The 17,479-nt window shown below is 43.5% G+C and overlaps 1 protein-coding gene across 1 annotated transcript in view; it reads right to left on the bottom strand.

Annotated features, from left to right (window-relative positions):
* The window catches only part of KCNT2 (potassium sodium-activated channel subfamily T member 2), a 2,640,974-nt gene that overhangs the window by 82,503 nt on the left and 2,540,992 nt on the right, over positions 1-17,479 (bottom strand). The window contains exons 23-24 of the mRNA XM_069641505.1: positions 14,582-14,693; positions 2,597-2,698 (exon numbers count right to left, since the gene is read on the bottom strand). Coding sequence (XP_069497606.1) covers positions 2,597-2,698; positions 14,582-14,693 — 214 coding nt within the window. The remainder of the gene's footprint in view (positions 1-2,596; positions 2,699-14,581; positions 14,694-17,479) is intronic.

Here is a 17,479-nt window from a genome sequence, read left to right as displayed (position 1 = left end):
CAAGACCTACCTCTCTAGCAGCTAAAACAGTACCTATGACCTCACTGCAGTTGTGTGCTATCCTCTCCCGTGTTTGGGAGCCTCAGAATAAGGACTAAACTTATCCTTGAGCCCCAGGATTGGGACTCACAGCATCCTGAGAGTTTGACAGCCAGGAACCCTGTTTTCATTGCATCAAACCAGTTGATCTGTGGTCAAACCGGGTTTGCTATATTTTGAACCACAGGATCTGCCAATGCTGACTTTGGCAATCAATAGAACTCATTGAACCAGCATGTTGCATCCCAAACCAGCTTGATGCCATCTCTTACATCACAGAGCCCGTCACCTGCTCGACTCTAATCAACTGTGCTTTGCCAGATCCTGATTCAAACCACTGTAGTGTCACTCGCTGACTAGAACCAGCTGTTACATAAATGACTTGATCCGGCTTGACCTTGAACTGCTGCTTCATCGAACCCCACAACAGAGTATCAGGATCACCACTTCGAACTGTCACTGACCCTCGACTCGAGCCACAGGAGAGTGACTGGCCAACCCTAACCAGAGGTTACAACCCTGATTCGAACGTGCTGGAGCCTGAACCTATCCTGCTGTGTGCTCAAACCTGCATTACTCAAATGCTGCCTTTGATACCGCCCTGAACTCCAGATTCACTCAACTTGATGCCAGCTCACCAGTTGGATCAACACGACTAGCTACACCCGAACTTGGCTCGAACCACTCGCACAACAGCTCGAAAGCTGGTTGATGGTTGCCGAATTGCCAAGAACTGCAATAAGGTGCTATTGACGGCTAGCTGCCCCTTGGTCCATATTTGGACCCTAGCCCACTTTTATCCCATTTGCAATCACGAAGATATCCTTTTAAAGGACATTGTGGCTTTTACTTACCTTTTACCCATGATTCATTACCCAGATTACTTCATCTTTCTATCTTTGCAAATTCTGTGTTCTTACTCAGGGGTGGATTTTGTGTGGTGTTTTCTATTTAGTTATTCTTGCATATGGTGTGTTTGATTTAAATATATATTTCTGTAGACCCTTAATTGGACAGTCCTTTATTTTCGACTGTGATACTGTGATTAGCCTCTTATGGTAAAACAGGCTCAGTTAAGAGATATACTGCTGTTTCCTTTTGTGGTAACACGGGCCAAGGGAAACATGTACTCCCACAAAAGGTGTGCAAATGTGATTCCCTATATAGGGAATCACATTCATAACCTTGTTGAGAGTATATGCTTCTCTCGGCCCATGTACCACGAAAGGCAACAGAGGTTTATCTCTTAACTGAGCCTGTTTTACCTTTATGATTGTGTTGGCTCTTGCTTAGTAGAAGTGCGAAGCCTAACTAGGCATGTTAACCTCTGCTCATCCTTGTATTCCTGCAGGGCAGAAGTCAATTTGTCCCACACATAGGAAGTTGAAACTCATTACAGAGCATCAGCTGCTGGCCTAAGTCGCTCCCTTGTGAAAAGAAGTCTGACAGACTAAAGGACTGACTAAAGGACCACAATCTGTGTCATAAAAAACAGCATGTGTTCCGGTGGTGGGTATGGTACCACCTAGGAATGGAGTAAATCAAGTAGTAGAGCACAATGTTTCAAAGCCATGTAACAGATCAGCCATCACACTATCCAAAACAGGACAGGTGCAGATGTCTATGCCTAGCACAAGCACATATATCCATGGGTGGGAAGCAGGATGGCATTAAAGACCCAGAAAGGATCAGAGCTGCAAAGGGAATGGAGTGATCAGGGACCAGTTTCTTTGTTTGTGTTTAGGGTGGGTTACGTTGTACATTACTCTTATCAGGGTTCACCTTACATGGCCATGTTAGGACCAGGCAATATCTGAGCATATGAATGCTCAGGAAGAAGGAAAAAAACACGTCAAATTGCTGTATCCTCACACAAATCTGAAAGCTCACAATACAGGATTATTTTCGCCAATATGGCGTTACCATCTTTCAGCAAAAGCTATTTAGGATAGAAATGTTTTTGCAAGTAAAGGCACCAAGTGAAACCTTGAAACCTAAATTCAGCAGGATCCTAGCTGTGCAAAGCGTCTTTTCAAATTCATTGTTCCTATGTTTAATTCTCGAGGACATAGAGGCTCTGCAGTGTTCCCTTTAGACTAGCATCTTCGCAGAGACCTAGAGGGTTCATTTGTCTTCTTTGCACGGAGCAGACTTCCCTCAAATTAAATCAGTAACGTTTCATTCCACTGGTTGCTTAGCTCTACCTTCTAGTTGGACTGTGATGTAGAGATCAAAGGTTCCTCTTTTAACAAATGAAACACTTAGTTCCCCCATCAATTCTAAAAGCTCTGCTTCCAACACATTACAAGTTTTTAACATCCTGTACAGGAACGTGCAAGTGGATTGAAAACCATACATAATAAATGGTACAACTCACCTTCTCGATCACCAGAAAGAGTTTCAATAGTTAGAAAGGTGCTACAATGCCAAATCCTTTGCTGAATTGCTCCCTGGCACACAATGTATCACACATCTGTGGTGTACCTGACACACTAATAGTTAACAGTTACTAACCTCAAACAGCACAGAACAGACCATAGCTCAGATGTTAAATTACCTGATAGAGTAGTGTATCCAACATGCTGATGCTAAAAACTCTTCCTGCAGCAAAAGGAAGTCTGAACATGAATGCCAGGTTGGAGCCCTTTTCACGTTCTTTCTGTGGAGAAAAGGAGAAATCAAAGCCGTATCTTGAAAAGTGTCTCCCCTGCTATCAATAAAACACATCTATACACAAAGGAAAATCTTCCACCTGGAAATATTCCCTAATAACTTTTAATTTTAAGCACGTATGTATTAATTCAACTGCACAACTATACTGAATGTGGTGTGGATATGCAAGACTAATTAGGTGTAACACCATTTCACTTTACATTCAAAGAAAATACATTTTTACATCGTTTTTACATGTTCAAAAATCATTTAAGTCATCATATAAAAATATGAAATGATAGTTTAACAAAAAAATTGGTGTTGCAAGATTCTCACACATTAATACAACCACTGAATACAAAAAAACTCACAAAGAGTGAACATTGAAATATAAGATAAATCTGCACCGACAAAAAATAGATACAACGTAACTGTATACAGGAAAACATAATGCAAAAATCACCATCCGATATTGCAGACAAACTAAGCAAATATTAAAACCTATTTAGTGATTATTCATAAAGAGATACTGATCCTAAGCGAAAATAAGTGTGAACCGAAACAGGACCACCTCCTTCTATAGAGTTAAAAGCACCAAGTATAAAAGTGCTGTCTAAAAATGCCCAGCTGCATTTTGAAAAAGATAAAAATGTAACCACATTGGTAAAGATTATCTACATACCCATTATGACCCATTATTTAGAACGAAAACAATGATTTCCTGTTACTTTTACCCTCCCATGTATCACACCACTGCCCTATAGACACACATATTTTCCTGGAGCAAAGGCGTAGCCTTTCAGCTAATTTGCATACCCACAATGCATTGCCATCTGGCTCTGTTTGTGTCTTGGCTCAAATGGCTTAATCTACTTACTGAAATCTGAAACGAAAAGATGGTACACTTATCAGACCATATATCAATAACCAAATGTGAGAAAACCAGTGGGACCTTCAGTACCTGTTGAACAAGGATATTGTCAATACAGCTAGATGTGGTAGAGGTGGTGCAATTGAGATTATTCTGGTACGACGTTATCAGTGTGTTCAACTAATGTGTATTCACCAATCAATCAGGGAGAGCAACAGATTATCAAGGCTGATTTGTAGGTGTAATTGTCTTTTGTGTTGTAATAATTGTTGCAATAATTATACCAATATTAAGGACATTTATGTTTATTTCTGCTGCCAAAACTACACACTAATCAATGCTTAGCAATAATGATCTCTATTCAAAGTATATTGATGATGGAGACACATTCCAGTCTTTCTTGATCCGTTCCAAACACAGATGCCAAAAAGTGGGCTGAACGGTGGTATCGTATAAACTACTTACTTATGTGCTTGGAATGACGCCACCATGAACTGCCTGTATTTCTACATGGGATTACAGATGATTATGCAGGGCACAACTTGGTTCCCAGCCTCTATCTTTGAATGGCCCGATCACAACTGAAATCTTTATCCACAATATCAGACCACACAAGTTTTCACTTGGTTGAATTTATGTATAATACTCCCAATTAGAGACTGCTTCATTATAGGTTTTGTGGTGTGGGAAAAGCGCTGCTAAAAGTGGTGGTAATTCCATCACTGACACTTGTCCCACACCACAAAGCTACAGTGGGGGGGTAACTATATCATAGAGGATTGAATTAAATTAGATGTTAAGCAATAGAGTGTTAGAAGGGATGTTATCACATGAGTCTATAATCTATGTAGCCAGCAAAGCTTCTGAAGTGCATTTACAATTTATTTGCGAATGTTGCTTTCTGATCTTAGTAGCAGTTTATAGTCATCCCATAGGTCTTCCTCGAAGACCTTTTTTTGCTATCTTATTGTTCAGTATAACCATCAATCACTAGGAGGTCTACCAGCCAAGTCTCTTGAAGGACAATGAATTCAAATTTGTCCAGAGTATTCTTCATGTCACAATGCACAAATGAGTTGTATCCACGTGAATTCCAACTCAAAATTATCATTTTAGTATTGCTTAAATCCTGGTCTGTTTCCTGATGTTGTCGGGAGGGCGATAGCAAGCCACCCCAAACTCGATGAATGTTGCTCTCGATTGACATGTAACCATTGATCATCGTTAAAATAGCATGTCACAGTCAGGTTTTGGAGGGAATACTCATCTGCATGCAGGGGCGTTGCTAGGGGGGGGCTAAGGGGGCTATAGCCCCTGGTCTTTTGGTTGTAGCCCCGGATAGAATCTCAGGAGCTACAGCCAAAAGACTAGTTAGCCCCCAGTCCCAACAGTTCCGACATCAGCTTAGCCCCGGGTCTTTTCCAGACCTAGCAACTCCCCTGTCTGCACGTTTAGTACAGTAGCCTTCAAAGCCTTTTGACGAAATGTCTTCTTGGTATGTACTCATTCACTAATTTCTCAATTAGTTAAGAATCAAAGTGACAGCACATTTCCCCCTTCGAGTTTTATCAAAAAGTGGATGAATTTTATATCTGAGGATGCATTAAAGCTTAGTTCTGTGATTGTAGCCAAAATTCGAGATCTGTTTAAAGGAATGTTACGATTCTCCTGAACACTGACTCGAAGATAATCGGTTGCAATAGCCCAGAACTGCTCACAGCTTGTTATTCACTATTCGTATTCTCGTATAGCCCATTGTTTCCTGTGGGATGAATGTGTACCGTTATTCTTATTTTTATTTTCTTCCTTCGCTAGAATTACTTACTACTTGTTATGCATAACCAAGTTAGCGCCTCAAAAGTTGTTATCAGAATTATGTCCACGAATGGACCCAGAGTGTATCGCATCACGTTCTTCAACACTTTCAGCTAGGGTACAGGGATTGGATGCATAAAACACCATTCCAACAAAGAGTTCACTGGTGGTCCTTCATCATACTTAACTTTCCTTGTTTTCTTTTTCTTGCACTCCTTGGCTTTTCACACACCATTGGCAGTTGTCATCAAAGTCTGCAATGTAGATTTTTTGGGTAGCACTCTCAGTTACAGTATCCACTCCCACAGTAACCCAACTTCTTGGACTATCTGTAATAGTGGTTGTTGTCACTGCCCCTTGATGGTCTGTGGTTGGTAGAGTGTACAATATTCTGTAAAAATGTCTGTGAGCCTCTGTTTTTTGCCCTAGTCAGGTAGCCTCCTTTTACTGGCTTGAGATCAATTAACTGAAGGTACCATCACCCGGGCTGGAGATCGAGCATTTATGTCCTTATTTGAAGCTACCTGCACTCCACCTTCCTTCGGCGTACTGACTACATCGTCCTTCCCTATAGTGTCAAATTTTGCAGCTGCTATGGGTTGGATCTGAGCTCCTGACATCAAAAATGAACAAATTACGTTTGCCCTGACTTTGTGCGCCACAGTGTCACATAAACAAATAAAGGATTGCAGCAAAATATTCAAAGTTGCTAGAATACTCATGCCTGTCTCTGAAATATCGTCACTAATGGAATTGTGACCTCGAAAAAGGCAGAGAGAAGATCTCTCCGCCATAACAAAGTATCCAGACATGTGTCCCTGTCCTGAGTTATTTTGCCAGGGATAAACTCTGAGTCTTGTGTGTTGAATAAACTGGGAGAATATATTAGTCTTTGTTTGAATATTACAAGCGCTTCGATTTCATTCTTCCGGCAGATGGAGTCCGTCAATAAGGTAGTGCTCATTCTATGTTCCACTTCACTCAGCACAGGGCTACACATTTCACAGACTGTATGACATTCAGCAATGGCCCCCACCAGTGTGGAATCAGAATTAGTACCCGGCGAGAGTCAAGCAGAATGCAACAAGCATTCTGATTGGCTCTTGCCGGGTCCTTACCCGGCCGAGAATCCTTTGATTCTCGGCCAGGATTCCAGCCGCCTTGTCCTCAGCGGGGGGGCGTGGCAGCCCCTCAGCCAATGAGGCGGCTCGAAGCAGGGCCATCCCCGCTCCGAGCCTCCCCAGGGCTGAGAGGCTGCCTTCACCCCCGCCGGGGACTCGGGTAAGCTTTTTCTTTTTTTTTTTTTCTCCTTCCTCTCCCGCCTCCCTTCGCCACTTATCTTTTTGCTCCTGCGTCCTCGCTGGGGAACAATAGCATTCTCCAGCAGTGTGGAGACACGGAGCGGGCCATCCCCGCTTCGTGCCTCCACACGGCTGGAGGTTTCCATCGTCCCCCAGCGGGGGCGCAGGTACGTTTTTTTTTTTTCTTCCCTTCCCTCCCTTCCACCCTCCCAACTCCACTTACCATTTGCTTCTTTTTTTTCTTTTTTTTTTCGGGAGCAGACGCGCTGGGAACAATCGTGTTCCGAGCGCGGCCGCCCCAGATGGCCACCATGGAAAGGGAAAACGGACTCAGTTTTCCCTTTCCATGGCGGAAACGCTGCAGCTCGCTCGGGCCTATAACTATGGGCCCCGGGGCATTACCTGAATCGGTAATGCCCCCGCCGCTCGTATCATATTGCTTAAATAATACAGTTAGTCTGCACCACCTGACGATACGTTTTGTTTTGCCTTTAGGGGAAAAAAGTTGTTATTTTCCCTCGTTCCTGTGGTAATTTCCCACTTTGCCCCAGAGTTTTTTCCATCTCATCATCGAGTGGTGTTAAATATTCGCTTCTCAAATTATAACATTTACCTTTGCCTCTCATGGTTCTAGCAAAGGAATCTTTTACACTGCGAGACGTGGCTCAAAGGGAGTAACCCTGCGGTCACCACCTACGCTAGTGTGTCAATTGTTGCTAAAAACTCCACAAACTTCCCAAATTGTATGACAATTGCAAGCAGCCTGGAATACAGAGAATTAAAGCTACCCAAGCCTGATACATCCTCAGCTCACACTTATACAGGCGGCAGGACACCGAAAAGACAAGCTGTACCCTACATGCAAAGGAATCCGCTACAGATTGGTCTAGAAAATTTAACAAGCAGACCAAAGGTATAGTGGGACCACCCGCCGGCAATTTGCTTACTGTGCTCCTACACTTATGAGCAACGTGCTACTGCTCTGTGGGCCGCCTAGTCAATATTGATGTATCTCTTATTTTCAGACTGCGATATAGAGCGGCTCAAGTCCGCACTCTCCAGTGTTGCGCCAATTATCCACCCCAGGCCACCCTCGAGTACCGCTGCTCGGGGCACAAGCACCCACACCAATAGTTCCAGACAAAGCCAGGCATGCACATCCCATGAGCTCTGTTCTGTTGGCTGGACTTGGTCACACGCCGCTCACCGCTCAACACAGACTCACTAGAGGAGTGTATGAGTAAAGCTGCACTGAGGAAACAGGAACCGCTCAGCCCCTTCTGACACAGAATGACTGACTCCATTATACTCTATGCCATGTTGGGGAACATGATGAATTGTTTGAAATGATAACAGGTGTTTCTTCTGGACCATTGATAGAGGGTATGGTGGATGCCACTTAGGTCTCAATGTCAGTTTCTGCCTCTGCAGAATTTGGCTATGCCACATTTATAATGCAATCACTTCTTGCCACTCTGACCACTCTTTCTTTTAGTGCCTGCCCACAGCTGTACAATCTGCAGACTCTCTCACCAACTAACGACTGTATACTACTTTTCTGTTTATGTTTATTGTTTTTATTATTTAAAATACAGTGATCCACAGGGTTCTGAATAACCTAGGGCAATCTAAAGTAAAATGCTGGCTGCCCCAGGTAGACAGATATAGCATAGTCCAGCTCTTGATTGAATTAGAGCAGAGACTGCTGAAATTCTGGCCGACAACATTAGAAATGGACAAAGCAAACACAAAAGGTACAACTAGTCAGTTCCCACTTCCACTTCCACTTCCCACACCTGGTGAATATCTGGGATGAAATACTGAAATACTTGGATTGTAAGCAGCCAACCACACTAATTCTCCTAGAGCTCTTAGAGCTTAGGATACGGTCAACCGCAAGACCCTACTCCACCACCCTAAACATATCATAGGGATCTTGTGGAGGGTTTTGACAAGTCTAGCGTCCTTCCGTAAAGACATAGGGCCACATTTTCTATAGAATACTGCCTCTTAAACCCTACTATCAATTATCTGGTGTTCCACAAGTGTTACCACAATCTCCTTGTTTTTTTAATGTCTCCACCAGGGCCAGCAGTGTAATTCTAGACTTACAGATGCTAATCTGACTCAATAATAATATGCCTAATGTCCTCAACACAAAAGAGTTCCTGAAACAAATGAGTTAAGAATGGCTCTTGGTCACATCTTCCTTAATTGGAGGAAAACAGAAATTAAACAGAAATTCAAATGTTCGGTGCGACCAAACTGCTGACCCTATTTTTTATATGGAGCAACTCTTATTGCATGGCCATCTGACCCGTACCAGAAGCCACCCACAATCAGGCAGTGTCAGTGTTTCTGTTTCCTTCTAGTCCTTGCCCCTTGGTATGTGGTTTGCCTCAGCGCCCTCCATACCTCACTCTGTTTTACTTTTAATATGCATGTGGATCCACTGACTTTCTGGTGGCCTCATTTCCGTTTTCTTTTCTGCGTATGCTGAGAATGACCACCTCCTAATCTGTCTGGATCAGCAGGTGTGAGCCCCAGCTTCTCATTTTAAATCTTGATATCAGAAATTTCAGAGAGCCTAATTTGTCTGGATCCGAAGGGTCGAGCCACAACCTTTGAATTTTAAATCTTAATGTAGGATATTTCAGGATGGGTGAGTAATAAATTATCTCTGCTAGTGTTTACTACATGTGTATGGGCCTCTTAGTTTTGGCGCTCCTGGCAGGGGACTCGTCCCTCAACAGTGTCTACTGTCAAGGATCTGGTGTTTCAGTTTGATGATGCTTGAACACTGACACTTTAAATTAATTGTGCATATTCTTTACCAGCTTCTTCTTTTGTGACTGCTTTTGTGGTGACGTTATTCATGCTCCCCATTTCTAAGGGTAGAGTGGTGATTGAGTGAAAATGTTCCAGGTTGTTGGATGCATCAAGGGGTTAATAATGCCTTTTTTCATCAGATTGCATTGTGCCCCCTTGTGACTGTCTTTTTTTAATATAATGGTTTTGTAGCTTGTAAATGAGATGTTACGGAAAGGCAGAAAGCGACAGGCCAAGAATCCCAAAGTGCTCTTTCTCAAATGTTGCCGGGACGCTTTGCAGGGATGATGTTTTCCTTATTGTTATTGTCATGACTGGCCGTGTTTGGAAACTATGAAGCCGGTGCATGAGCCACCATTAATCTCCCACCACGCTTCTCCGAGCACGGTCTAGAGTTTTGGCTTCCTTTCCCTTATATTCCCTCTGGCTCCGCCCTTCTGCGCGTTGCAACTTTAGCCTTTTTGCTGTATGCTCATGTTAGTGTCTTCGGATAGTAGCTGTTTTCTGCTACTTTTTCCTTGGCCCTTCCTTTGCCTTTCATCTACTTTCCACGGCCCTTGCCGGTGTTTTTTTCCATTTTGCTCCACTGTTGCCTTTTACTTTCGTTTTTGGCACTCGCCGCTGCCTTTGTGACTTTACTAGTTTTTGCTACATTCTCCTTGCTCGCTTCCACTCCTCTCTAGTGAGGTGCGCTGGCTTGGTAGTCCCTCCCCCTGTTCCAACACTGCCGTGCACTCGCCCCTTCGTACCTCTAATTTGTAGCTTTTCTTTCTCTTTTTCACAAGCCCTCCTGTCCGCTGGCTGCGTGCCGTTTACCATCCCTGTGTGGACAAGTGGCTCTGTACTCTGTTGTTTGTTTCCTTGGCTCTGCTCTCTTTTCCTTCTTTTCATCCTAGTTTACTGCGAGCCTCACCAACTTGGAAGGATCCAGACATCCCTCTCTTGACTTCAAGCTGCTGCCAAAGGCTCCCTCTCCCTCGACTGACTTCATTTCTTTAACTTTCCTATTCATTTCTCTTGAAGGTGCCTTTCACCCCCAACCTCACAGCGCCTATTTCCTATTTTATATTTTATACTTCCTCAAGCAGCTACAGACATCCTGTGTGCTCTAATTTTGGAATTCTTTTGGAACTACCCTGCATCCTTCTCCAGCGACTTAGATTGGCCTCTGCAGCACTCCAGACTTAGTGTCTTCACACATCATTTTTTTTCTGCCATTGGCTGTTTCCCCTTTCCAGGGCTGCACTGGGGAGACGTTATTCTTGTTGTGGTTGTGGAATAATCCAACAACAATCGCGAATCCTCGGAATAGACCCTACCTCTTCAAAAAGAAAAAAGGGAACCTTTAAGGAATCCACCAGGGTTCTACCCTGCTCCCCCCTCATCCCACTCAAGCCTACTTCTGCAGGAGTCTGTCCTGATACATTCTGGTTTCACCGTCACCGTCTTGTGGACAATGCTGGATTTGACTTTTATGGACTTCATTCATTCATGGTGCGTCACCCTTTCTCAACTCTCATGCTGAACTTCTTTTGCATTTTGTACTCATGGTGGCCCTGAATCATGCTGTTCCCATCTTCATCTTGTATCCTGGCTTGCAACATTATGTGTTACTACTGACTTCTGCAATTGTATTCACTCTCCCCTCTTGCTTCTCCACTCTTTTGACTGCTAACTCTCTGTTCTCTCCTCCTTTCCCTTCTCCCTTTTCCTATCTCCTCCCCTTACTTTCTTCTATGCACTTACTCTATCAGAATTGTCCCTGGACCTAGTATGATAGCAACCTCGTCTGTCTCCTCCTCCCTCCCCTTACTGGTTTTTTCCTCCCCAACCCCCCTCCAGCACTATCTGAAATGTCGTCAGGCCTAATATGATAGTCGCTTGTTTTGTTCCTCCCCTACCTTTCTGCACCCCTCTCCCTCACCTCTTGTTTTTTTTCCGGCTCTACCAGAAATGTCGTCAGGCCTAGTACAGTAGTCGCCTGTCTGTTTCCATTTCCTTCCCACTCTCCCCCTCCCTTCCTTATCTATGTCTTAGCTCTTGCACTATCTGAAATGTCGTCAGGCCGAGTACGATAGTTAATTTCACATCCTTACTGTTCATGGCCTGTAAGAATGTCATTGTTTTTTCCCTTGTTCCCTCCCTTGCCTTGAAGCGCTTTGAAACACATTGTGTATAGGCGCTATATAAATAAACTATCATATCATATCATATCACCACAGAACTCTCATCGTCAGAAGCCACAACCAGTGAGTCTGACACCGAACAACAGATGAGATCTGACTCAAGTGACAGTTATCAGTTTTGTCAGCAGTTCCACCAGTATGAGGGAGATGAACATGAAGGATCCTCAAGGGCAAAGGGTAGTATTCCTGGTGGGATGTTAGTGGGTGGTTGGTTCAACGAGAGGGATGGATACCAATGCAAGCAATGTGGTGCTAGGTATGGGGTGGTGTGGAGAGGATTCCTTGGCTAGTCCTGCCACTCCATGGGTGAAAGGGAGAGGCAGGGCTTGTCAGATCCCCATCTTCATTGCTCCTGGTTCTCTACGGAAATATAGTGCAAGCAATATACCTGCGGATGGATCTGTACCGGTACGCTCCACTCCCCTGATGAGGCTCTCAGCCATATATAAAAACACAGTAACTGAACCTGGAAAGGATACTCAAGCAAGGCACCTAACAGGTTCTCCCACTCATACACCTCAAAGCAGTTGGGCTAAGGAAGTCTACCTCAAAGCCAGTATGAGGGAGGGGCAGGCCAAAAGAGAATCTCCAATAGGAGGGACGAGGAAACACCAAGAGGGAGGGGTGGCAAAGCCCTCAAAAGGCACGGCATGGCAAAATACTGCAGACGACAAGGATACTTCCAGCAGGTCGAGGAAAATTGGAAGGCAAAGGGAAAGGCGGAAAGTACTTGTGTCAAAACAAGTTCCTGTGCGGTGCCAGGCAACAATAGGAAGGAAGTACATTTCAAGCGCTTGGCTGTCAAAACATTTCGGGATGGGCACCACACAGTGAGAGAGCTACAAAGGATTCCAAGTGAGATGATCGCAGGGGGCCGTCCAACCTCCTTCTAGCATTGCTCACTGAGATAGCAGACACCTACAGCTCTGCAACTGTGACTGGTACACTGCTCACAATCTTTCAGGCAACAGTGCTGTACTAAACAATCAACCTTTCACCGTAACAAGCGATCTGGAGAGCACAGCACACATCGTTGGGCACGTGACAAGCCCTACTGCACTTTGATCAATTCTGAGGAGACCGGGGGGCTGGGGCAATGAGAATTCACTGTTTTGACATTACATTAGTGGAATGTGAGGTTTTATTTCCACTAGTGTGATGTCAAACTAATGAAATGCAGCCTTCAGGGAAATCATTGTTTCTTATAACTCCTCCAAATCATTATGGGCAGCTTGGCCTTTCACAGCTGGTGCTGCTCTGTCATCTACTACACCTGCTGCTCCTGGTACAGGACTTTCCACCACCATGCCCATCTCTTGATTCCTCAATTTCTTTGCTGCTACACATTTTGCTTCCAGGGTCACCACTTCAATCTGTTTTGTTTTCTGTAGGCTTTTCCACGGTAGGTAAGTTTCCTCATGTCTTTACCTTCAAAGCTCCGCCTCACTATTTGGTGCTTCTGCTACTGTGTGATTGTGCTACTGTTTGTCTCACCATTCCTTCACTGATAAAGGCAGTGGCACTTTCTTAACTAGAACACTGAGCAGTTTTGTTTACCCCATATTACGATGGTAATACTTAGAGGTTTCGGTGTATCCAATTAAATGCCTTGAACAATGATGGAATCATTTGATCACTGCATCCAATCAAACCGAATTATTATTGATAATACAATATATAAAAATTAGAAACAACATACTTAAATTGAGCTGTAAACTGACAACTTTCAAGTGACATAAATCAGGCATATCAATAGATCAGGACATCAAGTCATACAGTGTGGATCACATACCATTGAAACACTAACGAGAAGATGAACACATCAAGCCATTGTCTGAGACGCTTTCATTAAGTCAAGAACTGGGCAGATTAAGACCAATTCTTGTTTTGTTTTCATGGCCAATATACTTATAACGTTTATTTTCCTTTTGATGTGCATAAGTGTGAAGATATGTTTGTAAGCCCCTTATTGAGCATAACCGTCCACCTGCCCAAGCACTTACAAAATAAGTATAACCGGCTGCTCTGCCACACTCCCTCGATGTCCTAATCCAGACACACAATAGCCAGAACACATGAACTGCAAACATGACTATTTATGAGACAGCCTGTTCCCGTTCTTTCAAAAGGCAACGCTGCCAGTAGCACATTGCAAAGATACTCCACCTGGATGAACTCTGACCTGTGCTGCATTTCAAAGTTACTCATTCCTAAATACTACCCCTCTTCTCACTTTCTCCAGATCTGAGAAAGACCTGCATATGCCTAGGGACACTTTTCCAAGCAAAGCAGCCTTATTGTGAAGAATGGTACATTAGGAGCCACTCATATTTTTCATGGTTAATTTGTACTGGAAAAGCTTGCAAATTCAAATTCATGCAGATGCACATTCAAAAACAAAAACAAGACGACATGCTCTATTGCATTTAGAACAGAGGAAGGGCAGGTAATGATCACTCGTGTTTACTCTTACTTGCTGCCTAAAATGAAAATGTGCACATTAGGGAAATAAATAAATAAATAAACAAAGACATTAAATATAATGCACTCATATGAAAATAATGTATGTTTGGTTTCTAATTGGTTTGTTTACAAATAAAGTAACATTCTTTGTTTTTGACCTTTGTTCATCATACATTTTTAAAGAAATCATAAGTTTAATAACAGTTGCGCTTTAACATTAATGAACATTTTCTGCACGCTTGTGCATTTTGGTTAAATCAATAGCAAGGGCATGGACCAATCCCACGAAAACTATTTATTTCAACCAAACAAGCAAGAATGAATGTGGCATTACCAGGTTAAAGATAAAGAATGTTCAAATACTAAGTGAACCGTGCAGTTTACAGATAATGCAAGTTCAACGTCACCAAGAAATGACAGTTTACCTTCTCCAGTCTTGAGAGGGCAAGGGAGTAGCAATCCTTGGCTCGGAACTGCATGAACCTCATATTGGCTGGGTGAGTCAGTTCTGTGATGATGCTTAAACTCGAAAACAACCTGCACGTGAAAGAAAGACACTATGATTTTTGATGTCAACAAATCGATGAATGTGTCAGTATTTGTTGCAAGCGAAAGGTGTTCAAATACATACATGTATGTATTTCATGCCTGACTCTATCAGAAACAATTAAACTATACCATTTTGAATAGGGGGCCTTCCCAGGAGAAAGGCACATGATGGTTTTGTAAAAGTACTAATGTTTGGAATAGCGTTTTTGTGTCCTTTTCTTACTTGCTATACATACAAGTCACATGTTCTACGGGGGAGGGGACATAAGCTGTCCAGAAATAATAAATAATGCAGCCACCTGATAATTCTTCACTTATCATCCAAACCCACACACAGGATATTTGTTGCGCCTTCACTTAAAAACTAAAGAAAACGAACATTCAAACATTCATGCTCATGTACACACCAAAGCACCATACTTGCGTGCCCAATGTGTCTAAAGTGAAAATCAAAGTAAAAAGGCCTCATTACGAGGAGGGCGGTAAGGGGTTAACGGCGCTGGAAAAGGAGCCGGAGCCGTTAACCCCTTACCGCCCCATTACGAGGTCCGCTCCCAGGACCCGCTCAGGATGCCTGGTTTTACCAGACATCCATAGCTGGTCACACGAGCGGCCCAGCATGCTAACAACGGGCCCGTCATTAACGGGCCTGTTAGCATGCTCCCCATTCCCATTGAGCCCTATGGGGGCTCAAATGGGAATGGGGATGGACCAGATCCGGGTTCCCTGAATGGGGAAATACCGGGCCATCCAAGGTCGGAATGGTCCGGTATTTCCCCATTCAGGGAACCCGGACCTGGGTTTGGGGGTAGCCATGCAAGGGCATGGCTACCTCCAAACTCGTAATGAGGCCCAAAGTATTCTGTCCTGAAGGTACGCACTCTCTTTAGGCCCGATCTCTCTACACGTCTCCTAGTGTGCACTAGGCCCAATTCACAGAAGCGTTTTATAATGGCAAAACCCCGTTGGAAAACTCTCTGTGAATTAATCTCCTTCAGGGGTGTTGCTAGATCTGTAAACGATCTGGGGCTATGCTAATGCCAGTACTGTCAGGACTCGGTCTAGCAAGCCTTTTTGGTTGTAGCCCTGAGCTTCTATCTGGGGCGACAACCAAAAGACCACGGGCTACAGCGCCCTCAGCCCCCCATGCGACATGCACACTCAACATACTAAGCTAACGAGAACACTGATTTTATCATTGTTAGTGGTCTGCTGGCCCTAAGCCGGACACTCCTTTGTGTCTGCACTTTGTATACTTTTCCTAGCACTTAGTCTTAATTTTCCTGCTCACTTGCGCTCCTTGGCTGCTGAGTATTCACGTTATGTCCTCTGTGACATTTCAGCTGGACATGAGGCCTGTTTCCAGCCTATTAGGGACCTGGTCGGGTGTTTTGGGCACTGCCACCGGTTGCCAACTAACGGACGTCACTGGGTGGCATGGCATACCCTCTATGACTTAAATGGCTCAACGTATCTAGGGCCATTGCCTCGTTCTAATATCTTTGACAAACGCCATTCCTAGTCATGGGAGTGACCACTTAGCATGTTTTCTTTCCTCCTTAAAAATAAATCAATTGATCCCATATGCTGAGGTCGTCTCTTTCAAGGAGTTCAAAGCAATTCCTATTGACAAATTTTACAAACCATATTTATTTATTTTGTTCAGATTTCTTTATTGAAATTTTTATGACATGCAGAAGACAAAGACAGCGTCATATTTTAACAGATAAACAACATTTAGACAACATAGCCGTATAGATATACAGCGTTTACAATAAGTATAAAAGGTAGGGGGGAAAAGATGGAAACAGAGAAAAGAAAGGGCGAGAAAGAGAAAAGAGAAAGAAAAAATATATATAAAGAAAGAACAATAAATAAATATTAATTAAATCAACAAAAGGGAATTATTAAGATATACAATTCATTAAAGACAAACCTTATTTCTACCTTCCCATTTTTCTCAAAAGACACCCCACGTGCCTTGTTCTCGAACGATGTCAGCGGTGATGTAGGCAGCTTGTGATACCACGACTCCTACACATGAAACCATGCACAAGAATGTTTCTTCTCCTAGGTTCTCTTCTTCCTTCAAAGTCTTAAGGACTCATTACCAGAAGCATGAAAGACTTTGGAATAAATTAGCCCCTATTTCCCTTATCCAAAGGTTTTGGCTGTCCCGCTAATTCATTCTGTCAATCTGTCAGTAGACAAGGCATTATTCCTCCTTCTTACAAAGAAACAAGCATTACGCCTCTCTTGTAAAATTCCTCTTCTGATCTGACGACTCTGCACAGTTACCATCCTATAGGTGCACTATCATTTTGAAACCGACTGTTTCTAGTATGGTTTTTGTTCTTACTGTAGAACCGAGACAGCCCTGACGGCGGTCTGGGAGGACATTTTGGTGAATGCCGATGAGGGAGTGTTTTCCCCGATTGTCCTGTTGGATCTCTTTGAGGCATTCTACACTGGCATTTATGAGATTCTTTTAGAACCCCTACATGATTTGGCCGCGATATCCAATTCTGCTCTCGCTTGTTTCCACTCTTTTCTTTCACAAAGACCCCAGATGGTCAGACGAGGTATTCTTCTCCTCTCAGGCCTTACTGACATGGGTTGTGGAGTCTGTCTGAGGCCACCTCCTTCACTCCTGCTGTTTAACATCCATACCCAGCCTCGGCTGGCCGTCTTCCATATATCGACTCTGCTAGGATTCCTGTATGGATGATACTGAGGTATAGATTAGGATCTCTTGCCCAAATCCATAGGCACGA

This window comes from Ambystoma mexicanum, chromosome 1q (assembly GCF_040938575.1).
Source record: "Ambystoma mexicanum isolate Mex_15411 chromosome 1q, UKY_AmexF1_1, whole genome shotgun sequence".
Taxonomy (NCBI): domain Eukaryota; kingdom Metazoa; phylum Chordata; class Amphibia; order Caudata; family Ambystomatidae; genus Ambystoma; species Ambystoma mexicanum.
The sequence above is the reverse complement of the archived record's forward strand: the minus strand, read 5'-3'. Positions and strand labels throughout refer to the sequence as shown.